This window comes from Oncorhynchus masou, chromosome 20 (genome assembly GCF_036934945.1).
Source record: "Oncorhynchus masou masou isolate Uvic2021 chromosome 20, UVic_Omas_1.1, whole genome shotgun sequence".
Classification (NCBI taxonomy): domain Eukaryota; kingdom Metazoa; phylum Chordata; class Actinopteri; order Salmoniformes; family Salmonidae; genus Oncorhynchus; species Oncorhynchus masou.
The window spans coordinates 8,987,721-9,010,938 of NC_088231.1; the positions used below are offsets into that span (position 1 = coordinate 8,987,721).

The 23,218-nt window shown below is 42.2% G+C and overlaps 2 protein-coding genes and 1 long non-coding RNA gene across 7 annotated transcripts in view; 2 read left to right on the forward strand and 1 right to left on the reverse strand.

Moving 5' to 3' along the window:
• LOC135506848 (zinc finger and SCAN domain-containing protein 21-like) overlaps positions 1-5,150 on the forward strand; it is a 40,217-nt gene extending 35,067 nt beyond the window's left edge. For both annotated transcript variants that reach the window (XM_064926248.1, XM_064926249.1), the window contains one exon: positions 268-5,150. In XM_064926248.1, the coding sequence (XP_064782320.1) occupies positions 268-1,280 (1,013 nt within the window). In that variant the 3' untranslated portion in view covers positions 1,281-5,150. The remainder of the gene's footprint in view (positions 1-267) is intronic.
• On the reverse strand, positions 356-11,792 carry LOC135506853 (uncharacterized). The gene is made up of 4 exons (XR_010450567.1): positions 11,705-11,792; positions 5,554-5,665; positions 5,136-5,465; positions 356-399 (listed from the first exon to the last, which is right to left on the reverse strand). It is a non-coding gene; the product is annotated as an uncharacterized LOC135506853 (long non-coding RNA).
• LOC135506850 (zinc finger and SCAN domain-containing protein 4-like) lies at positions 11,783-22,869 on the forward strand. Of its 4 annotated transcripts, XM_064926251.1 has the most exons (7): positions 11,783-12,059; positions 14,533-14,663; positions 14,865-15,032; positions 18,590-18,754; positions 19,989-20,100; positions 20,336-20,463; positions 21,533-22,869. In XM_064926251.1, the coding sequence occupies exons 1-7, from the start codon at positions 11,783-11,785 to the stop codon at positions 22,469-22,471; spliced, it is 1,920 nt and encodes a 639-aa protein (XP_064782323.1). In that variant the 3' UTR covers positions 22,472-22,869. The 4 variants fall into 4 exon arrangements, with proteins under 4 accessions (XP_064782323.1, XP_064782324.1, XP_064782326.1 ...); XM_064926254.1 differs by lacking the exons at positions 11,783-12,059; positions 14,533-14,663 and adding an exon at positions 17,732-17,970 and having other exon boundaries at positions 14,948-15,032; XM_064926253.1 differs by lacking the exons at positions 11,783-12,059; positions 14,533-14,663 and adding an exon at positions 17,485-17,970 and having other exon boundaries at positions 14,961-15,032.
• The last annotated feature ends 349 nt before the right edge of the window (positions 22,870-23,218 follow it).

Here is a 23,218-nt window from a genome sequence, read left to right on the forward strand (position 1 = left end):
GGTGGCATCACTTCTACACAACGCTCATCCCTCATCAGCGCAGCCGAAATCATCTCACTATCTCACGTAACTTAATGCATGTAGCCTACATACAGTAATAGATCTTCAATGGGAAATGTGATACAACCAGGCAATGGTTTTTTCTTCATTCATAAAATGAAATTAGTACAACTTGTGTTTAAATACAAAGGCACACATAATAAATTAACTTGACCAGGTGATTCACTTTAAAAAAACGAATGTCTACTTTCTAACCTCTTCCTGCAGGTGGTTGGCTGGAGGATAACAGAGGAGACTGGGCGGCCATCTTGGATTCCCAGACTCAGAAGGGTGCAGCCAATGGCCAAGCAGAGGTCAGTGGATGGGACAGCGTCCTCATCTCTGGGCTGGGGAACAACACTGTTAACCACAACCAGAAACAGAAACAGACAGTCAAAAACAAAACAACATCCAAACATAATCTCAATGACAACAGACTGGCTGAGACCAGGACGAGATTTAGATTTGGTCTGCGGGGACGGGGAGGTGTCCGTATGCGGCAGGAGAGAACAGACACAGACTCTGCTAGCGAAGCTCCGTCCTGCTCCTATAGTTGTGATTCAGAGAGACTGATGGCGTCTCAGATTAACCCCCTAACAGGTGCTGCCTTCAGCCTGCCTTCTATAGGATCTATCAACTGGAACATGGACCCTGGGAGAACACAGACACTCCCTGGCCTTCATCCTCACATTCCCCTAATGTTAAATCAGACCTCAGACAATGCCAGTGCCTCAACACTAAATGGATACACAAGCCCGGTGACAAATGACAGTAGTAGTAGTAACGCTATCAGTAGATCCAGTGGCGAAGAGAAGCGTTTCCCATGTTTATTCTGTGGGAAAGCCTTCAGTTTCCCCAAACAGGTGGAGATCCACCAGAGGATACACACGGGTGAGAAACCCTTCAGCTGCCACCTTTGTCAGGCCAGTTTTTCACACTCATCCAGTCTGAAGAGGCACCAGAGGATGCACACCGGGGAGAAACCATTTGGCTGCCACCTGTGCCGAGCCAGTTTTTCCCACTCATTCAACCTGAAGAGGCACCAAAGGGTCCACACAGGGGAGAAACCGTACAGCTGCCCCCAGTGTGAGAAGAGGTTCTCCCACCAGCACCGGCTGAAGATGCACCTGAAGGTCCACACAGGAGAGAGTCCGTTTGCCTGTACGCAATGCGGGAAGAGGTTCTCAGAGAGGAGCTGCCTCATGATACACCAGCAGAAAATGCACACGGCCCATGTATAGAGTATAGTGAGATCACCATCTAACTGAGCAGCAGCAGTTAGGGAGAGCTATTCATACAATTGTATTATTTTTGTTCAATTATTTTGTTTAAATGTAGTGCTGTGTTCTCCACATCTGGAGATATTAGTAGATGTTTTTCCTTTGAGAACATTGTTTGATTTTGAGAGAGATTGATCAACCTGGCTCTAAAGGCTAGCTAGTCTACTAAGTCATCTTGATCATCTGGCAAGAAGCAATAAGGGCAGGATTGAGGGACTAGGGCATCAGGACAACGAGAAGAACGATGAGGAGAAATAGTGGATAAAACCAACATAAAAAAGGAATTGATTTGGAGGATTTCTGGAGGATTTCTAAAGGAAAGACAGTACAAGGCATTGGAAAGTCAACAAACAAACAAAAACACACACAAAGGAGAGGTAGGATATCATAGATCTGGCCCGGGTATCCTGGAAGGATATTGATCTCATCACGTCAGTAGAGGATGCCTGGTTGCTCTTTAAAGTGCTTTCCTCGTGATCTTAAATGAGCATGCCCCATTCAAAAAATGTAAAACTAAGAACAGATATAGCCCTTGGTTCACCCCATACTTGACTGCCCTTGACCAGCACAAAAACATCCTAAGGCGTACTGCATTAGCATCGAATAGCCCCCGCGATATGCAACTTTTCAGGGAATAAGGTAAGCTAAGGCTAGCTTTTTCAAACAGAAATGTGCATCCTGTGGCACTAATTCCAAAAAGTTTTGGGACACTGTAAAGTCCATGGAGAATAAACGCACCTCCTCCTAGCGGCCCACTGCACTGTGGCTAGCAAACACTGTCACCACCGATAAATCTACGATAATCGATCATTTCAATAAGCATTTCTCTACGGCTGGCCATGCTTTCCACCTGGCTACCCCTACCCTGGCCAACTACGCTGCACCCCCCGCAGAAACTTGCCCAAGTCCCCCCCGCTTCTCCTTCACCCAAATCCAGAGAGCTGATGTTCTGGAAGACCTGCAAAATCTGGATCCCTGCAAATCAGCTGGGCTAGACAATCTGGACCCTCTCTTTCTAAAATTATCCGCCAAAATTGTTGCAACCCCTATTACTAGCCTTTCTAACCTCTTTCATATTGTCTGAGATCCCTAAAGATTGGAAAGCTGCCACGGTCATCACCCTCTTCAAAGAGTTGAGACACTCTAGGCCAAAACTGTTATAGACCTATATCCATACTGAAATGCCTTCTAAAGTCTTCGTAAGACAAGTTAACAAACAGATCACCGACCATTTCGAATCCCAACATACCTTCTCTGTAGCCTTCAACACTCTACTCAGCAAATTGGATGTAGTCTATCACAGTGCCATCCGTTTTGTCACCATAGCCCCATATACTACCCACCACTGTGACCTGTATGCTCTCGTTAGCTGAACCTCGCTACATATTCGTTGCCAAACCTACTGGCTCCAGGTCATCTATAAGTCTTTGCTAGGTAAAGCCCTGCCTTATATCAGCTCACTGATCACCATAGCAACACCCACCCATAGCACGTGCTCCAGCAGGTAAATGTCACTGCTCATCCCCAAAGCCAACACCTCTTTGGCACCCTTTCTTTCAAGTTCTCTGCTGTCAATGACTGGAACGAATTGCAAAAATCATTGAAGCTGGAAACTTATCTCCAACTCCCAACTGTAAGCATCAGCTGTCAGAGCAGCTTACTGATCACTGTACCTTTACACAGCCCATCTGTAAATAGCACACCCAACTACCTCATCCCCATATTGTTACTAATTAATTTTGCTATTTTGCACCCCATTATCCCTACTTGCACATCTATCGCTCCAGTATTAATACTAAATTAATGCTAAAATCTCACTACATTTGCACACACTGTACATAGATTGTTTTGTGTTATTGACTGTACGTTTGTTTATCCCATGTGTAGCTCTGTGTTGTTGTTTTTGTCACAATGCTTTGCTTTACCTTAGCCAGGTCGCAGTTGTAAATGAGAACTTGTCTTCAACTGGCCTACCTGGTTAAATAAAGGTCAAATAATAAAAATAAAAAAATATCAGGACAGGCTCGCATTCATGGAACGGTGTCAAACATATGAAAACCACGTTTGACTCCTTTCATTCCATTCCAGCCATTACAATGAGCCTGTCCTCATATAGCTCCTCTCACCAGCCTCCACTGACATGCATCAATACTCAAATTCTAAAAATAGCAATGACAACAGTAGCAGGAGCTTGGCATATTCCATTTGATCTACCAGCAGAAAAAAAAACTCTGAACATTATAAACAACATCACAAACTAAATCTGCTGAGGGAAAATCCAGAAACATTGTTGGCTGATTACACCCTAATTGGAGACTGTTGACATCAGCTAACCGCTCGCCCACATGACGCCATACACGCTGTCTGCCATCTGCCCGGTACAGTTGAAACCAGGATTAATCCGTGAAGAGCACTCTTCTCTTGGGTGCCAGTGGCCAATCGCAGAGGTGAGCATTTGCCCACTGAAGTCGGTTACAAGGCCGAACTGCAGTCAGGTCAACAAGCATGCAGATGAGCTTCCCTGAGATGGTTTCTGACAATTTGTGCAGAAGTTCTTCAGTTGTGCAAACTCACAGTTTAATCATCTGTCCACGTGGCTGGTCTCAGACCAACCCGCAGGTGAAGAAGCCAGATGTGGAGGTCCTGGGCTCGTGTGGTTACACGTGGTCTGTGGTTGTGAGGCAAGTTGGACGTACTGCCAAATTCTTTACCATAAACCACCTCCGTCGTTTTTAGAGAAACAAACATTAAATTATCTGGAAACAGCTCTGGTGGACATTCCTGCAGTCAGCATGTCAATTGCCCGCTTCCTGTAAAACTTGAGACATTGGTGGCATTGTGTGAGTGGCCTATTATCCCCAGCACAAGGTGCACCTGTGTAATGATCATGATGTTTAATCAGCTTCTTGATATGCCACACCTGTCAGGTGGATTGTTTATCTTGGAAAAGAAGACATGCGCCCTAACAGAGATGTAAACCAATTTTTGCACAAAATTTGAGAGAAATAAGCTTTTTCTGTTTATGGAACATTTCTGGGGTCTTTTTTTCCAGGTCATGAGAAATGGGACCAACACTTAACATGTTACGTTTATATTTTTGTTCAGTATATTCTTTAAAGAACAAGTTAACTAGTGACTTTGAGCATGCGTTTAGGGAAGGGCACTCAACTTGTACTGCAGTGACTCAGATTACTGAGAATTGCCTAAAATAAATGGATAATAAGATGGTAGTTGGTGTTGTATTAGATTTCAGTGCAGCATTTGATGTTATTGATAATAATTTGTTATTGAAAAAACAAACTTATGGCTTTACATCACCTGCCATCACAAGGTTGGAGAGTTACTTATCCAATTGAACTCAACGGAAGCTTCTCTAAAATCAGATATGTACAGTGCGGTGTCCCTCAAGGCAGTTCCCTTGGGCTGTTATTCTTCTCTATTTTTACTTGTCTTACCAGAGGCAAAAATGACTATGTATACTGATGATTGCACACTCTACACATCAGCACTCTACACATTGCACACTCTACACATGAGCTCACTGAGACTCTTAGCAAGGTGTTATAGTTAGAGTCAGAATGGGTAATTAACAATAAACTGGTCTTAAATACATCTTAAACCAAAAGCATTCTCTTAGACCTAAACCTCAACTGGAGTTGTGCATAAAGGGTGCGACCATTGGACAAGTTGAAGAAGCTGAACTCCTAGGAGTAACATTGGATGGTCAAGTCGTATTGTCAAATGTGTTGTTAAGATGGGTAGAGGTATGTCTGTTATAAAAACATGTTCTGCATTTGAGACAAAGATCAACTGTACCATTTGTTCAGGCTTTGATCTTGTCCCATCTTGATTACTGTCTGTTACGCGGAGTGGAACAGGGGAACCCAAGAGCAGACTCAGACGAGAAGACTGGGATAAAGTAACCAAGGTATTTATTGAAACAAGGGAGAGATGGAGTGCAGGTCAGGGGAAGCTCGGGCGTGTTGCTGGAAACCAGGTGCTGAGGCTGGAGCGAGTGGGGTTGGGAAAGGGTAAGCAGGTCCGGAGGGAAATCCAAGGGAGTAGTAGAGTGGGGAATCCAGGACAGAGTAGCAGGATGACGAGATGTGGGACTGGAGACAGGGACCAGAGTCCGAGCGGGCAGAACTGTAGCAGAGAGGAAAACAGCGTTAGGCAAGGAAAACGGGCACAACAGGATCTGAATAGTAACAAACGGCTATAAATGTAGACTGACTGAGCAGAGATTATGATCTGGCAGCGTGGAAGTGGCACAGCTGAGTATTAGTAGAGGTCTTGGTTATTGAACAGGTTGCAGCTGGTGGGGATCTGCTCTGACTCCAGCACACCTGTCTCCGCCCACACAGTCACACACACACACATACACAGAGAGAGAGAGGGAAAGAGCACTTGGGGAGGCGGTAGGTCAAGGCACTACATGATGAGCAGTAGAGGGCGTTGCAGGAGCAGATGTGACACTGTCAGGTAATATGGTCAGGTGCAGTAAAGAATGACCTTCAAAACTGCAGCTGGCTCAAAACAAAGCACGACGCCTTGCCCTTAACTGCGCACACAGAACTAACATCAACAACGTACATGATAGTCTTTCATGGTTGAGGGTTGAGAGGAAATTGACTACTTCTCTTCTAGACATACATATCCTACCAGACACGCCACTATGGGTTTCTTCATGGTACCTAAACCAAAAACAGATTTCATGCGTTGCACAGTTATGTGTAGAGCCATGTCATCGTGGAATGCTTTAAAAAAGATTAAAAGACATCTTGTATCACAGAGCTTCTCCTCTTTCTAAAAATCCTATTTAACTGTACTGTATATAAGAATATGTATATTTGAATAGTGTGTTAATAGTATTTTTGTTGTCTCTTGGTGGCTTTCAAATATATACTGCCTTCAGAAGGTATTCAGTTACACTAAAAAAACCTTATACTAAAAAAAATTTTTTTTAATTAAATCCCCAGCAACCTACACACAATACCCCATAATGACAAAGCGAGAGCAAGTTTTTAGAATTTTTTGCAAATAAAATAAATAAATACTGTTAGAGCCGATTTGGACATATTTGTGTAAAAGACTGGACATATGGAGCTCCATGTATATTTGTGTAAATATATTAAATATTAATGTAAATGATGAAATATTAGGTACGTACCATTATGATTTATATTTACCTGATTTGAGATATATTCATTTGTTGTTTGTGTAACTCAGTTTTTGCCCCCCCCCCCCCTTTTGCCTATTCATTGTATTGTGGTAAGTGTGTTAGGATAAAGGCAGGAAGTTGGGCCTTCGGGAGAGGGAGTCCTTGCTAGATGCGGGAGCGGTATAGTTTTTTGACCATACAGACATAATATGTATTCTATGCTTTAAGTTGATTGGAGAATAATTTATTTGTTAGATATAAGAAGAATAAACATTTTTGTTGCACCATATCACTGGGTGTCATTGAATATTTGGCCGTTTGGAAACCTTGTGTGGACTGTATGCGTACCAAACAACCCCGCTTCAGGCTTGGGCAGTGGCTCTGGTAAAGATGAAAGGAAGCCACTACAAATACTTTATTTACATAAGTATTCAGACCCTTTGCTATGAGACTTGAAATTGAGCTCAGGTGCATCCTGTTTCCATTGATCATCCTTGAGATGTTTCTACAACTTGATTGGAGTCCACCTGTGGTAAATTCAACTGATTGATTTGAAAGGGCACACACCTGTCTATACAAGGTCCCACGGTTGACAGTGCATGGCAGAGCAAAAACCAAGTTATGAGGTTGAAGGAATTGTTCGTAGACCTCCGAGACAGGATTGTGTCGAGGCACAGATCTGGGGAAGGGTGCCGGAACATTTCTGCAGCATTGAAGGTCCACAAGAACCGCGACCTCCATCATTCTTGGAAACCCCCCAAATACAGGTGTGCCAAGCTTGTAGCGTCATAGCCAAGATAACTCAATGCTGTAATCGCTGCCAAAGGTGCTTCAACAAAGTACTTAGTAAAGTGTCTGAATACTTATATAAATATGATTTCATTTTTTAATATTTTAAATAAATTAACAAATGTCAACACTATTTTTGCTTTGTCATTATGGGTTATTGTGTGTAGATTGATGAGAGAAAAAACAACATTTTAATCAATTTCAGAATAAGGCTGTAATGTAACAATGTGGAAAAAAGCAAGGGGAATACTTCCTGAAGACACTAACTCTTTATTTAGAATTGAATTAATATCTTATGATGTTCTTGTCTATTACTGTTCTGTACATTGTCATGTATTTTTTACATTTTATGTGGACCCCAGGAAGAGTAGCTGATGCATGTGTAGTAGCTAGTGGGGATCCTAATAAACTAAACATGTAATGTATTACTAGTTAGTTAGTTTGTAGTTAGTGCTGTTGGTTTGGATGTATAGGGAACTGGATGAGGTGAACAGGAAAGAATGAGTATGATGAGACAGAGTAGATGATATGGTCATGGTTGGTGTGATGGTGTCTGTACAAATGCTTCACTGATGAAGAGTGACAACTATGTCCCTTTTAGGTTTATACTGGAGTTTTATAGCGGGATAATGTTAGTGCCATAACCCTTAAATCTTGTACCCGTATGTATATGGATTGAAAATGGCAGATTTGGGGGCCTCCTGAGTGGTGCAGCTGTCTAAGGCACTGCATCGCAGTGCTTGAGGCGTCACTACAGACCCGGATTTCGATCCCAGGCTGTGTCACAACCAGCTTTGACTGGGAATCCCTTAGGGCGGCGCACAATTGTCCCAGCGAAAAGACTCATTCTGTTCAGAACAACCGAGGGTATGATGCCATGTCATCTAGTAAATGTACATCAAACATAGTGATCATAAATGTTGACTGTGTTTATGACATGATTTTGATATGGAAATGTGAATTGCACATTTGGACAGGATTTTGACTTGCTAGTATGACATCAAAGCGGTATTTATTATAATCCTCAACGTCTCATCTTTCAGAATACATCGAGTCCTCTTAATTCACACCGCTCCCCTCAGAAAACCAAACATCTGAAAAAGTTGCCCAATTAGCGGGAGGGATGGGGGCAACTTCTTGTCGCGGGTGGTGCTCAAGTTCAGAACGTCTATCAGTCAAAACCCATCCAGAGCTGTGAAGCGCTGAGCCTAAACTCAGATGTCATTTACAGCATTTTACTGTACAGCCTTTGCTTATCTTTTTTGTTATTGTTGTTTACCCATTTCTTTTTACATTTTTTTTTTACCCTCACATGACTCCTTTCTATTTCTATACAATTACAACCTGTTTCTCTGAATTGCCCTGTGAAACCTTAACACTAAGATCGCATCTTATAACTTAACTAGTCATGTTAGCAATAGAATAAGCTTTCAAATGATGCCCACCTAATCCAGCATAAACAACAGTAATTGTGTGATGTCAGGGATGCAGGGCTGTGTTCCAAACAAAACAACCACAAGTCTTCTGCTCTAGTTCCTGAACGGCACAACTAGGAGAGCTCGAAACAGCACCTTATAGTTGAAGACTTTGTGTCATAAAAGTGCATTGAAATGACTTAGGAATAGTGCACACTTTGGAGAGGTGTGTGGCAGTTTGGAGTCACCAGTTAGTCCTCTCACCTATAACATTGTCATTTTTTGGTCTTATGTTGCACCTACCCCACATTTCCCAAGAATATTATTGTCATGTTAATGAACGCATCCATAGTATTTTCAGACGTTGTTATCAACAAATGTGGTGAAAAGTGCAGTAAATGTAAAAACAGTGTAATTTTTGGATTCAGTATTGTGTTACGTGGAATGTTGTGTCCTGAACTTTGGTCTGAGAATGTTCCTATGAGCTCCTAAAAGTTCCCCTTTTAATTGCTACCATGCTTATGCACATGCTTTTCATATTTCTTCTGTAAGAAACATCTCCAGTCAGGGATGCAGTCTGCAACCCATTCTCTCTTCACAGTCTCAGTGCAGGGATGAAGCAGGGCCTGATAGACCCTCCTGTTCCTATGATACAAACACCACAGTATCCATAATGAACAGAGCAGGTCATCCTGGGCTTCAGCCTTCACAGAGCGAGGTAGGAGATCCCTCCTGGTGGTAGTCTATCAGCAAGTTTGTCTTCTCCTTCAGGATCTCATCCCTAATGCCTGGTGACTTTGTTAATAGAAGGCATGGACCTGGGTCTAGCCTTCCTCAGCTGCCTCATGGTTACCCCACGAATACAGACAGGGTCAGGATGGGAGTTACCTGGCCTATAACACAGCACACAATCACAACAACGGCGAGAGTTCAAGGAGGGAGCTCAAAGACTCCTGGTTCTGCCTCCTCTGGGGTCATTGGGTCACAACGTGGGAGGCCGAGAATTAGCAAGGACGCTGACAAGCTGTACACCTGCCCACGTGTGCGAAGTGCTTTGCTAAGGTGAAATATGTGAAGCAGCATCAGACCAGTCACACCAAGAAGAGGCCCTTCAAGTGAAAACTATTATAAGAGTTTCTCCTTCCACCTGAGTAACCTTATCAGGCATAGGAGTCCACAAAGGGGAGAAATCGTAGCAGTGTGGCTTAAGTTTTACGCAGGGGATATCTGGGAACCATTCTTTAGTTTTATAGTTATCATGTGAAGTGTCTTGGATTAAGAGGGTTTTTGTGATTACTAAATCCCTCAGTTGTGCATCTGGATATGCTCACATTCTCACATGATATACTTGTTGTTTGGAGTGCTGGCATAGCTAAAACACTGTCATTGACGAGTAAGACTATATTCCCCCCTGGTTTTGCCTATGTTCTACTCATAACAAATAGAATGTCCCTCTTCTTTAACACCTTAATAACCCATTATTTTATGCCATTTATTGTACTTTTTCTAAGCAAGTCAGCTCTGAGCCTGAAAGATACTGATCATGAATAGGTTGAGGTGTAATCAAAGATGCTTGACAAACTCACTCAGGCAGTTTGACATTGAAGAAAATGGTTGCTACTGTCAACTTAATGGGGTGGCTCCCATAGACACCAATGCGATAGCATCTGGGTCTGGCCTACTTCATTGACTTACATTGACAATGAGGGAGTGGGATGATTGTCTGGAAGGAGCACAGCTTTTGTCAAAATGTACTTTTCATAGCAGGTTTAGGAGAACTTATGCAGAAAGTTAGGATAATTAACGTAGCAGGTTAGAAGAATTAGGTTACGTTTAGGAAAACGGTTAGCTGTATCCCACCTAGGCATGACTGAGTCGGATGTCTGCTTTCTCTTCCATCTCTGGTGTAATTTAACAAAGATTATCTATTATATTGACAAGATAGGCAAGTGACCACTTTAACAATAGAAATACATGTCCTCAAAGGTGGAAGGCAGCCAGGAGGAGGCGAGATCCGGTGGGACTATTCCAGCCAATGAGAGGAAAGATAGGCTTGTGAACAACATGCCATAGAGCTAGATAGGGTAGGAGATAGATACTCCTCTTTGTATCTGTGACAGCCTGACCAGTGCTATCTCAATTTTAAAGTAGGAAATGTCTTTATTAGATGATTGCTCCAAACCCAGTTGATTACTTTAAAATGGTGAAAGCACTCAATGGCAATGTTCATGGTAAAACCGGTTATATCCATGAGTCCTCTATCTCTATGACAACAGGCACAACTCTGATATAAAGTATTTTTTTTTCAAAGTTACCTAAATGCCACGTGCGTCTACTTATATCAGTGCATTCATAACAACCTAACCATCCTAAACATTACTTCTATTCAATCAGATAGATCAAATAAGTCTCATGTAAGCACATTAGAAATGACATTGTTGTTGACCAAGTTCGACTGATTGACCACCATACAAAAATTCCTCACTTCATGGCCTTATAGTCGTGGACAGATTTTGAGTAGAGTAAAACCTCTCGCTTCGCCTCGCCCTCTCTGAATGAAATAAGCAGTAGAGTGGTTCTTATGCCGCGTTCAAAACTGGGAACCCCGATTTTAGCGCGTTCAAAACAACTGTCACATTCGAAAAAACGAGCCCGACTTGGAAAAAATTTGTTCGAACGGTCATCCAAATCCGAATTCAACTCGAGAACTCGGCCCACTTTCTATGGCTCCGACTTTCCTACATGAAAATTACTGACGTCATGATTTGACCTCGTATTTTTTTGAGATCCCAGTTGTGTTGAACCCGAGATAAGAACAGCGCACATACGTCTTACTTAGTCACGCCCTCTGAGCTATGACGCCACCCAATAACATCCTTTCTCTTCAGTATTAACGGTGGTAAATAATGACCAAGAACAATTTCCCATGTTAGCGGTTTTATTGTTGTTCTTTAGACCTTTATTAAACACCATGGAACTGAAGATATGATTAATTTAACTGCACAGCATCACATGCTTACCCCATGTAGTCTTTAATTCGCGTTGTAGACAGGGCTGATACACGTTATACACTAGCTAGCTGCTAACGTTAGCTAACAATGGCTAACTTTATGGTTTTTCACACTCAAATAGCCTCCATCATGGAGATGCTAGCGAATTCAGCCGTGGCAGATATATGTAAACTCATAGACGACGACTATGCAGTGTTTCGTTTGGAAATAACTCAAAGCCAGAAAGAAAACAGGGCATTGCAGAGGAAACTACATATACTGGAAATGAATGTGGCACGGGAGCGCGCAGAGAAGGCAACGCAGGAGCGCGTGCTCGCCAGTCGTCCCAGTAGTGTCCCCGACCGATACAGAGGGATGGCAAGAGGTACATTTTGCAGGGAGCGGTCTCCCCGTTCCCCTGAAATTCCAATAATCATTCTCACTTTAAATAATGCGATGCATGGAACATAATCAATGAATAAATAGTATACCAAGAAGTTATAAGTGATACCTTACATCCTTGTCAATTGTAGACAAGGTTTCCATCCAATTAGCGACAGATTTTCATGCAAATATTCAAAAATAGACATAAAGAAAATATGCGCATTTTTCCAACACGATATTGTTTGCATCCAGTTTTTATGCGAGTAAAGTCATAGGTCTACCATAAATAAAAAAACAATGACTTCTGTGATGGAAACATGAAGTGTCGGTACAATTCTATAAATGCCAACAGATAATTTGTTCGTTTGACATGGTGGGATCTTTTTGTGTCGGTAAAGTTAATTATGCGCAGATATTGATGTAATAAAATCATAATATACCATCATATCCAAGTAAACTTGGAGTCACGCAAGGATATGGTGCGGTTCTCCCACTAGAACTCAGGAAACCATGCAGTTTATTAGGCTACAGATGAAATACATTCACTGGGTGGTGAAAGTGCACGGGGATGAGCTTGATGCTCCTTTACAATAAATATCGAGGGTCTTATTCTGGTGACGTGATGATCGATGCTTGTCTGCTGTTTGACAAATACAAATATTCTCGCATTATATCTGTGTTGGCTAGAGCGCACGTACCAAGACCAGAGTATGCAAATGTACTATTTAAAGCAAAGGTTTCTGTGACTAAACTATTGGTAGAGTTGAAAATGTGATGTAAACATATTTAACGTTAGATTTCTATTCAGTACATGAAAACTTAAACTTGTGAAAAAGTACATTGTGTGCACTTATTACGCACAGATTTGTATCCACGACAAGATCATTTGGTGGAAACATTCCACTGGTGGGAAAATACGTATTTTCTTTTTGCGGACTCCAGAATATTTGCATGAAAATCTTAAACCAATTGGATGGAAATGTAGCTACTGTTATGTTTCCACCAAACGGACTTCTTGCTGATAAAAATCAGTGCGTGATGATATGGTACACACAAAATGTACTTGCATTAAATAGGATTAGGATGCATTTCTAGGATTTTTTATGTCAGCCCATGAAACATGGGACCAACTCTTTACATGTTGCATTTATATTTTTGGTGAGTGTACCAAAACCAGATACTTTTAGACTTTTACTCAAGTATTTCACTGGGTGACTTTTACTTGAGTCATTTTCAATTAAGTTATCTTTACTTTTACTAAAGTATAACAATTGAGTACTTTCTCCACCACTGCTAGCATAATACATTTTACTAGCTAGGTTTCCATCCAATTGGCGACAGTTTTTCATGCGACTATTACAAAATTTGACTTGTGGATAAGAATCAGTGCTTGATGACTTAGTGCGCACACAATATACTTTATAGTTTAAGTTTTTATGAACCGAAAAAAAGGTTAATGTGTTTCCATCACATTTTTAACTCCACGGGTAGTTTTGTCACAACTTGCGTTAAATGACAAATGTACCTACTCTGGTCTTGGCACGTGCGCTCTATCCAACAGCTCTCAGATACAGTGAGGGTAGACTGGTCTACATAATGAGATTATTATAGATAAGAGCGGGAATAATTGTATTTGTCAAACGGCAGCACAGCATCGATCATCATGTCACCAGAATAAGACCCTTGATATTTATTGGAAATGAGCATCAAGATCACCATCCACTTTCACCACCCTATGAAGTTCATCATAATTTATTTCATCTGTAGCCTAATAAACTGCATGGTTTCCCGAGTCATAGTGGGAGGGCCACACACCATATAATCACGTGACTGGTTATATCAATATTTCCCCCCACCATTTCTTGCATAATTAATTTTACCAACACACAAAGATCCCACCATGTCGAGCAAGCAAATGATCGATCAGCATTTTAAAAATTGTACAGAAACTTCCTGTTTTCATCACAGCTGTCTTTATTTCTTTTTACATGGGATGACAGGGATCATCAACTAGATTCAGCCACAGCCCGATTATTATTTATTTTTTCATTGAGCAGGTGGTCAGGGGACCAAAAAATAATTACCAATAATTTGGAAACTACAAATGAACCGCAAGAAGCACAAACAGATATAATGTTTGACTAAAACATAATCATTTTAAACCTGGCTTACGTATACGATCGCCTGTCTCTATTCTTCATGGGAATACATGGGAACAGATTTCTTAAATTAAATTTTAGTCTTATGTCCAACAATGGAAAAAATATAAAACATTTGCTCAGAAAACTTTAAGGGCCACAAAACCAAAGCCAAATTTGGCCCACTAGCCACCAGTTGTGGAACCTTGCGGTATGACTTTACTTGTATGAAAACTGTGGATGGAAACGTGGTTAATGTCGATAGTGTACAATATAGAGTTGAGCATTGACAGTACCTAACTTAACCACCCCTTTTCCCCCCAATCACTCTCTTAGGTGAAGGACATCTCACAGGAGGCCACAGGACCTTTGCAAAGCCAGCAGGACACAATACGTGGAGAGATGACCAACCCATAACAATAGATGAGGGGAGTGGAACCTCAACCCAGCATGTTATCGTGATAGAGGTTAGTGTCATAGTATAACATAAAAACATTACAGTACATCAAATGTGTCTAATTTATTTCAGGAAGTCTCCCCTCAGCTATTCATTAGCTTACATGTACATCCTAAGTTATCATCCATAGGGGAGCTTGTAAGACTTCCATACGACATTGTTATCCAATTCTATTTATGTACCGGAATAACCTCCTTTCTTCTTGTGTCAGTCTGCAGGGGCTGTAGGTCCTGGGGTTCTGCAGGAGAGGCCTGAAGGAGAGGAGGACCCAAGACACAGAAGAGACGACCAGACTGGAGAGGCTGGAGCGCCCCCTGAAGCCATGGAGGACCTAATCTCAGCCGCACCCCTGCCCAGGACCCAACACAGCATCACAGAGGTCAGTGGGAACGCCGAACGCTGTCCTCAAGTCAGAGACAGAATTTAATTGTAACACAAAGGATCTTACACACTGAGAGATTGGGTCTGGTGAGACTGGGCTGTCCTCCTGCTCCCAGCTCAGAGTATTTACCGGTATTTCACCAGAGCCAGAGGACAGTTTATTATTTTGGTGATGGTGACGCATTACGCACTGGCATTGATGATCTGTCTTGTTGTTTCACTGCAGAGATAGAAAGGTAAGAACTGTGGGATTAAGATCAAGGTGTCAGAAACAATAGTACTACTACAGAGTCCAAGATACAGCAGACCACAAAAACTGAAATTTACACCAATTACTGCCGTCCCCCCCAAAAAAAAACAATTGGATCTTTTACCTAATGCTGGTGCACTAAACATTCGCAAATTCCCATTGGAACTCAGCCAATTTGAAAGTGAATGGCTTGTGCAAAATGTCATACCTTAATTTCTCATTTTACAAGAATGATATACAGTGCATTCGGAAAATATTCAGACCCCTTAACTTTTTCTACATTTTGTTACGTTACAGCCTTTTTATAAAATGTATTAAATCGTTTTTTTCCCCTTCATCAATCTACACACAATACCCCATAATGACAAAACAAAAACAGGTTGTTAGAAATGTTTGCAAAAAATAAACAAATCATTTAAATTGATATCACATTTACATAAGTATTCAGGCTCTTTACTCAGTACTTTGCTGAAGCACCTTTGGCAGCGATTACAGCCTCGAGTCTTCTTGGGTTTGACGCTACCAGCATGGCACACATGTATTTGGGGAGTTTCTCCCATTCTTCTCTGCAGATCCTCTCAAGCTCTGTCAGGTTGGATGGGGAACGTCACTGCACAGCTATTTTCAGGTCTCTCTAGAAATGTTTGATCGGGTTCAAGTCCGGGCTTTGGCTTGGCCACTCTCTATACTTTGCTCAGTTCATCTTTGCCTCGATCCTGACTAGTCTCCCAGTCTCTGCCGCTGAAAAATATCCCCACAGCATGATGTTGCCACCACCAGGCTTCACCATAGGGATGGTGCCTCCAGACATGACGATTGGCATTCAGGCCAAATAATTTAATATTGGTTTTTATCAGACCAGAGTATCTTGTTTCTCATGGTCTCAGGAGTGGCTTCCAATCTGATCTGTGCTTCAACACAATCCTGTCTTGGAGCTCTACAGACAATTCCTTTGACCTCATGGCTTGGTTTTTGCTCTGACATGCACTGTCAACTGTGGGACCTTATATAGACAGGTGTGTGCCTTTCCAAATCATGTCCAATCAATTGAACTTACCACAGGTGGACTCCAATCAAGTTGTAGAAACATCAAAGATGATCAATGGAAACAGGATGCACCTGAGCTCAATTTCGAGTCTCTTAGCAAAGGGTCTGAATACTTATGTAAACGATGAGCAAGCTAAACGGAGCATGTGGAGGATGCATACAAGGTAATGTAGATGGTGAAGGAAATGCATTGCTTTACAATGACCATCAGGGTGTACACTTTCCATTCATACTAAATGTTTACACTTTTGGTAACTTGAGCTACACTGCATACTCTATGAATATGTCCATAGCCCATGATTTATGGACTTTATGGGGGGAGATTCTTATGCTTTTGCCAGCAGTAAGATTTGAGTTTGATTTCAAAACAGACAAGGCCTGTAGTTTTCAAATGATATGTCACTTTCTATTTTCAGATAAAAATACATGTTTGACCCCCACACTCACCGGGCCCTGTACAGGCCCCAAAACAATCGCTCAGAGTTTAACAGGTTTAAAATGAATCACTAATAACATTAAATAAATACAAATCTTCAGAAATGACTTGGTGAAAGCAACAATATAACTATGGCTTTAAAATGATGGTGAAAACTTGAAGAAGTGTTGGGGTTAAGTGGGTTAAAATCTTCAAAGAAGTCTTTATTCATATTAAACATCTGATTTATAGACTTTTGCATGTAGTCTAATGTGGACTACTGAAGGGCACTTCATTTTATGTAACAAACCCATGTGGTCTATTTTAAAAGGCACTTCATTTAATATAATGGCCTTTTAAAATGTAATATTTGTGCACAATTTCTACTTAAAAGGGATGCCAAAAGCACTCATTTCATAGAATGACCCTTATCAACAATAAACATTTAGTAAATACACCTACACATACCCACACACTAACAAACACATACTGTACATGTCAAAATAATTTAGTCAGGTTTGTCTGATGATGACTGTTGACTTATCATAGCTGACTTGTTTTTGCCCACAACATCATATTTATGTCCACCATGATGGGTTTAACAACAATGAAGTCATAATGTAACTATAGTATAGGATTCAAACTGAGTGGGGATGGGTAAATACTCCATGATTTAAGGGCCTTCCAGGTGGCGCAGTGGTCTACCTGTGTCACTAGAGATTCTGGGTTCGATTCCAGGCTCTGTCGCAGCCGGCCGCGACCAGGAGACCCATGGGGCGGCGCACAGTTGGCCCAGCGCCGTCTGTGTTAGAGGAGGATTTGGCCGGCAGGGATGTCCTTGTCCCAGCGACTCCTGTGGCGTGCCGGGCGCAGTGCACACTGACACGGTAGACAGTGTGGTGAAGAAGGCGCAACAGCGCTACTTTAACCTCAGGAGTCTGAAGAAATTTGGCTTGTCACCCAAAACCCTGACACACTTTTACAGATACACAATCGAGAGCATCCTGTTGGGCTGTATCACAGCCTGGTATGGCAACTGCACCGCCCTCAACCGCAAGGCTCTCCAGAGTGTGGTGCCATCTGCACAACGCATCATCAGGGGCAAACTACCTGCCCTCCATGACACCTATAGCACCCGATGTCACAGGATGGCCAAAAAGATCATCAAGGACAATAACCACCCGAGCCACTGCCTGGTCACACCGCTATCATCCAGAAGGCGAGGTCAGTACAGGTGCATCAAAGCTGGGACCGAGAGATTGAAAAACAGCTTCTATCTCAAGGCCGTTAGACTGCTAAACAACAATCACTAACTCAGAGAGGCTACTGCCTACATTGAGAACCAATCACTGGACACTTAAATAAATGGATCACTAGTCACATTAAACAATGGCACTTTAAATTATGCCAGTTTAATATTGATTACATATCTTACATTACTCATATCATATGTATATTCTGTATTTTATACCATCTACTGCATCTTGCCTATGCCGCTCGGCCATCGCTCATCCATATACTTATATATTCACATTCTTTGATTTGAGGTGTACGGTGTTTCCTCCGACACATTGGTGCGGCTGGCTTCCGGGTTAAGTGGGCATTGTGTCAGGAAGCAGTGCGGCTTGGTTGGGTTGTGTTTCAGAGGACGCACTGCTCTCGACCTTCGCCTCTACCGAGTCCGTATGGGAGTTGCAGCGATGAGACAAGACTGTAACTACCAATTGGATACCACAACATTGGAGAGAAAAAAGGGATAAAATAAAATATTTTTAAAGTGTGTTTTATTATCTATGTGTATGTATGTACCTGAGGGAGTGTATGTCTGTGTAATCTGTTCCAGGAGGAGGAGGGTCCAGAGTTGCTGTTGGTGAAGGAGGAGAGGTGTGAGGAGGGTCTGGGGAACGCTGATGGGACCATGGTCATGGAGGACAACCAGACTACACCTCCTCCTGAACCCACAGAGGAACCAGTTGAGCAGCACAGGACCACACACAGTCTCACTGAGGTGAGCCAACTGTAAACGGCTGTCTGTATGGTATTAGGTCAGGGCCCGTATCCACAAAGCATCTCAGAGGAGTGCTGATCTAGGATCAGTTTTGCCTTTTAGATCATAATGAATAAGACTATGTAGACCAGTGGCGGTCAGTGCCGTTTTTCCCCCCCTTTTCGCTTGCTTTCGTTTAAGAAGCGTTTTTCAACAGAAATCTGTGAAATGAATACACCCCTGATGACGCGTAAACACAGTTCACTTTCAAACTCTCCTCCTCTCACCTTTTGCTTTGGTATGTGGACTTCAGTGAACAACACATCACCTGTATGTGACCAGACAAAGAAAACTTTCCAAACCATGTCATAACCGCTACACACAGCCTACATCATTGTCCCCATATTAGCGAAAGTAACATCCTAGTCAACATAGCTAATAGAACTAATGCGTTAGTAAACACGCTACAATCATGTAGTAACATTAGTGTATTGTCAGTAAGCAGTTTAGCAGTTACACCAGAGACCCCGGTGGCAATGGATTAATAAAACCAAAAACTTACCTACACTTGGAAAAGTTCCAGTGTTGTGTTAGATAGTCATAGCCAGCTAGCTAACATAGTATCCCTCTGTTTGAGTCTGGTGTTTGTTGGCTAAAATAACCAGCTGCATTTGTTAAGTAAGTGAAACTAATTAATTTTTGAAGAAATGAATTTGTCGAAAATCATTACACTATTGTCTTTCGCTCTCTTTGAGTTAACTGCTCACCACATTTTATGCACTCCAGTCCAAGCTAGCAGTAGCTTATGCTTTCAGTTCTAGATTCTCTAATCCTTTGAATGGGTGGATAACATGTTAGTTCATGCTGCAAGAGCACTGATAGGTTGGAGGAAGTCCTCCGGAAGTTGTCATAATTACTGTGTAAGTCTATGGAAGGGGGTGGGAACCAAGGGCCTCCTAAGTTTTGTATTGAAGTAAAGGTACCAAGAGGAGGACCGACGTTAGCTGTCCTCCGGCTGCATCATGGTGCTACCCTACAGAGTGCTGCTGAGACTACTGTAGACCTTCATTGCAAAACAGTGTGTTAAGAGTGTTAAGTAATCAAATCATCTTACACGTTTGCAGTGTCAACTCAACTAACATGTTTTCATAGTAGTCATAGCAATCCCTCATTGCCCAATCAGAAGATGCTCCATAGCAGGGTGCTCATATCAGATTTCTTAATCCAACATCCTCTCACCCTGTATCTCTTACAGTCAGTAGACATGGAGGAAGGGAAGCCTGATCTGCTGCTGGTCAAAAAGGAGACAATAGAAGACGGACCAGAGAGTATTGATCTGCTGAGTGGACTAAAGATGGGGGAGCAAGGTAAGGGAGAAATACATATAGCCTACATACAATAATAGATCTTCATTGGGAATGCCTGGATATCATTTATTTCTTAATTTTATTTGTTCATAAAATGAAATCAATACAACTTATGTTTACGTTTCAAAAAAGAATGTATGAACTTGACCAGGTAATTTACCAAAACAATGTAGAACTCTATATGTAGAATTCTCTCTGCCATGTTTGTAAAGTATTTTGTAACCTCTTCCTGCAGGTGGTTGGCTGGAGGCTAACAGAGGAGACTGGGTGGCAATCTTGGATTCCCAGACCCAGATGGGTGCAGCCAAGGGCCCAGGGGAAGACATCACTGAGCAGGGCAGGACCAGAGGCAACATAGTGGAGGTCAGTGGATGGGACAACGTCCTCAACTCTGGGCTGAGGAACAACACTGTTAACCACAACTAGAAACATACAGTTGAACACAAAAGAACAACTGAACTTAGTCTACATGACAACAGACTGGCTGAGAGCAGGGCAAGGTGTAGATTAAGACCGCAGGGACGGGGAGGTGCCAGTATGCCGCGGGAGAGAACAGACACAGACTCGGCTAGCAATGCTCCGTCCTGCTCCTATAGTTGTGATTCAGAGAGACTGATTATGCCTCAGGTTAATCCCCTAACAGATGCTGCCTTCAGCCTGCCTTCTATAGGATCTATCAACTGGAACAAGGACCCTGCGACAACACAGTCACTTCCTGACTTTCATCCTCCACACACTCATAATAAACCAGACCTCAGACGATGCTAGTGCATTGTCTGTGCTTCATCTACTCTGCCAGTGTTTTAGATGTATTAGGGAACCGGTTAAGGTCAACTGAGGAAAGAATGAGTATGATAAGGCAGAGTAGGTTATATGGTGATGGTTGGTGTGATGATGTAAAAATGCTTCACTGACGAAAATTGAGAACCTTGTCCTGTTGTTTGATGCAGGTGTTTTAATTAGGAAATTACAGTGCTTTAATTCATGTCTACTTGACATGAAGATGTGTGTAATGCAATTGTACCAGATTTACACAAAAGGTAAACCATAATGTTACCATAATGAGTTATTCTACTTGTCACGTGTTGTTTTGTGCAATAAAACTACTGTACTTCACGTTATGTGAGTGTATGAACATTTTTTTAAATTAAATACAACATTGACTCTGTGCTGACTGACTTGGTTATTTTTGTATGTATCATTGCAGGGACTGAGTTTCCTTATGTCAGTCGAACCAAAACATTATACTTAATTCTTGAATCAACACACAGGGACAATTTTCATAATAAACTCCAATGGCTCCATATTGTTAGGTACTTAAATCACAGTGTTAGAGATGGGCTTGACTGTGGTTAACATTTTATAATATTGTGTAAAGCAAAAACATTCGTATATGAAACTTTATGCTTTTCTCTTCAATTTTTGCTTACAGTCTACAGTCCATGAGGACCGGCTGATATCCGGTGTTGCTGGTGGGAGAGACTGGACCTCTGAAGCAGCTGGTCACAAACCCTGGCCCCTGATCAGGACCCTGGATCAGGAGCCGTCGCGCTTCCTTCCCAAGTCGGAACCAGGACTGAACCACGAGGGACAGAGACTCCACCACACAGAAAACAACCAGTGGACAGGTGGACTGAACAACCTCAGTCCTGGTGGTCATCAGAGAGACAGAGGCTCCAGTCAGGGATCCAGTCTGCAGCCCAGACCCTTCTCTTCACAGTCTCAGTGCAGGGATGAAGCAGGGCCTGGGGCTGATAGAGATAGACCCTCATGTTCCTATGATACAAACACCACAGTATCCATGATGAACAGAGCAGGTCACCCTGGGCTTCAGCCTTCGTGGAGAGTGGTGGGAGACCCCCCTGGTGGTAGTCTTTCAGGAAGTATGTCTTCTCCTTCAGAATCTCATCTAATGCGCGGTGAATGGGTTCATAGAAGACCCGGACCTGGGTCTAGCTTTCCTCAGTTACCTCATGGTTACCCCACCAATACAGACAAGGTCAGGATGGGCATTCACCACAAGAGGTACTTAGCCTATAACACAACACACAATCCCAACAACACCCAAACAATGACTAGAGGTCAAGGAGGGAGCTCAAAGACTAACCACCTGAGGGTGGTGACTCCTGCTTCCTCCTCCTCTGACGTCATTGTGTCACAACATGGGAAGTCGAGCATTAGGACGGACTCCGACAAGCCGTATGCCTGCCCCACGTGTGGGAAGCGCTTCACTGAGGCGACTTATGTGAAGAGGCACCAGACCGTTCACACCAAGGAGAGGCCCTTCAAGTGCAAACTATGTTACAAGAGCTTCTCCTTCCTGAGTAACCTTATCAGACATCGGAGTATTCACAACGGGGAGAAATCATAGCAGTGGGGCTTTAGACGTACACAGGGGATATCTGGGAACCATTCTTTAGCTGACATATTATAGTTATCACGTGAAGTGATCTGGGATAAGAGTTTTTTTTTGGTGATGACTAAATCCCTCAGTTGAGCATCTGGGTGTGCTCACATTCTAAGATGATAGACTTGTTTGGTGTGCTGGCATAGCCAAAATACTGTCATTGAAGTGTAACTATATTCCCCCTGTGAATTTCTCTTTGTCTATGTTCTATTCATAACAAACATAATGTCCTTCTTTATAACACCTTTATAACACCCACTCCCCCAAAACATTTGACATAATCAGGTGGTACCTGTTCCTTTATGTACTATAAATAGGTGATCAAATCTGTTCATAAATAAAAATTAATGTTGTCCTTTTGATATGTTGACTTTTTGTTTTCTTGTTTATCATTTACAATTAAAGTGGTCTTAGTTTCATCGACTTCCTTCGAAGTTAGAACCTATAGGTTTCCGTCCTTTCCACAGATTTGGGATCTAGTTAAGCCATTATTCTTTAGGTAATTTAGGGTAATTGTTCTAAAGTCTTCTCTGAGCTTGAAAGACCGTGATCATGAATAGAAAGTTTGATGTGTAATGTAATAGGCAGAACCATATTTCAAAGAACAGCATGGGAGGTGTGATGACGCGAAAGCTTAAAAATGGTGCTAAGTTCAGACCATCTCCGGAGTACACAATCTTGTCTTTAGGTCTTCTTTAGGTCTTCTTGCTC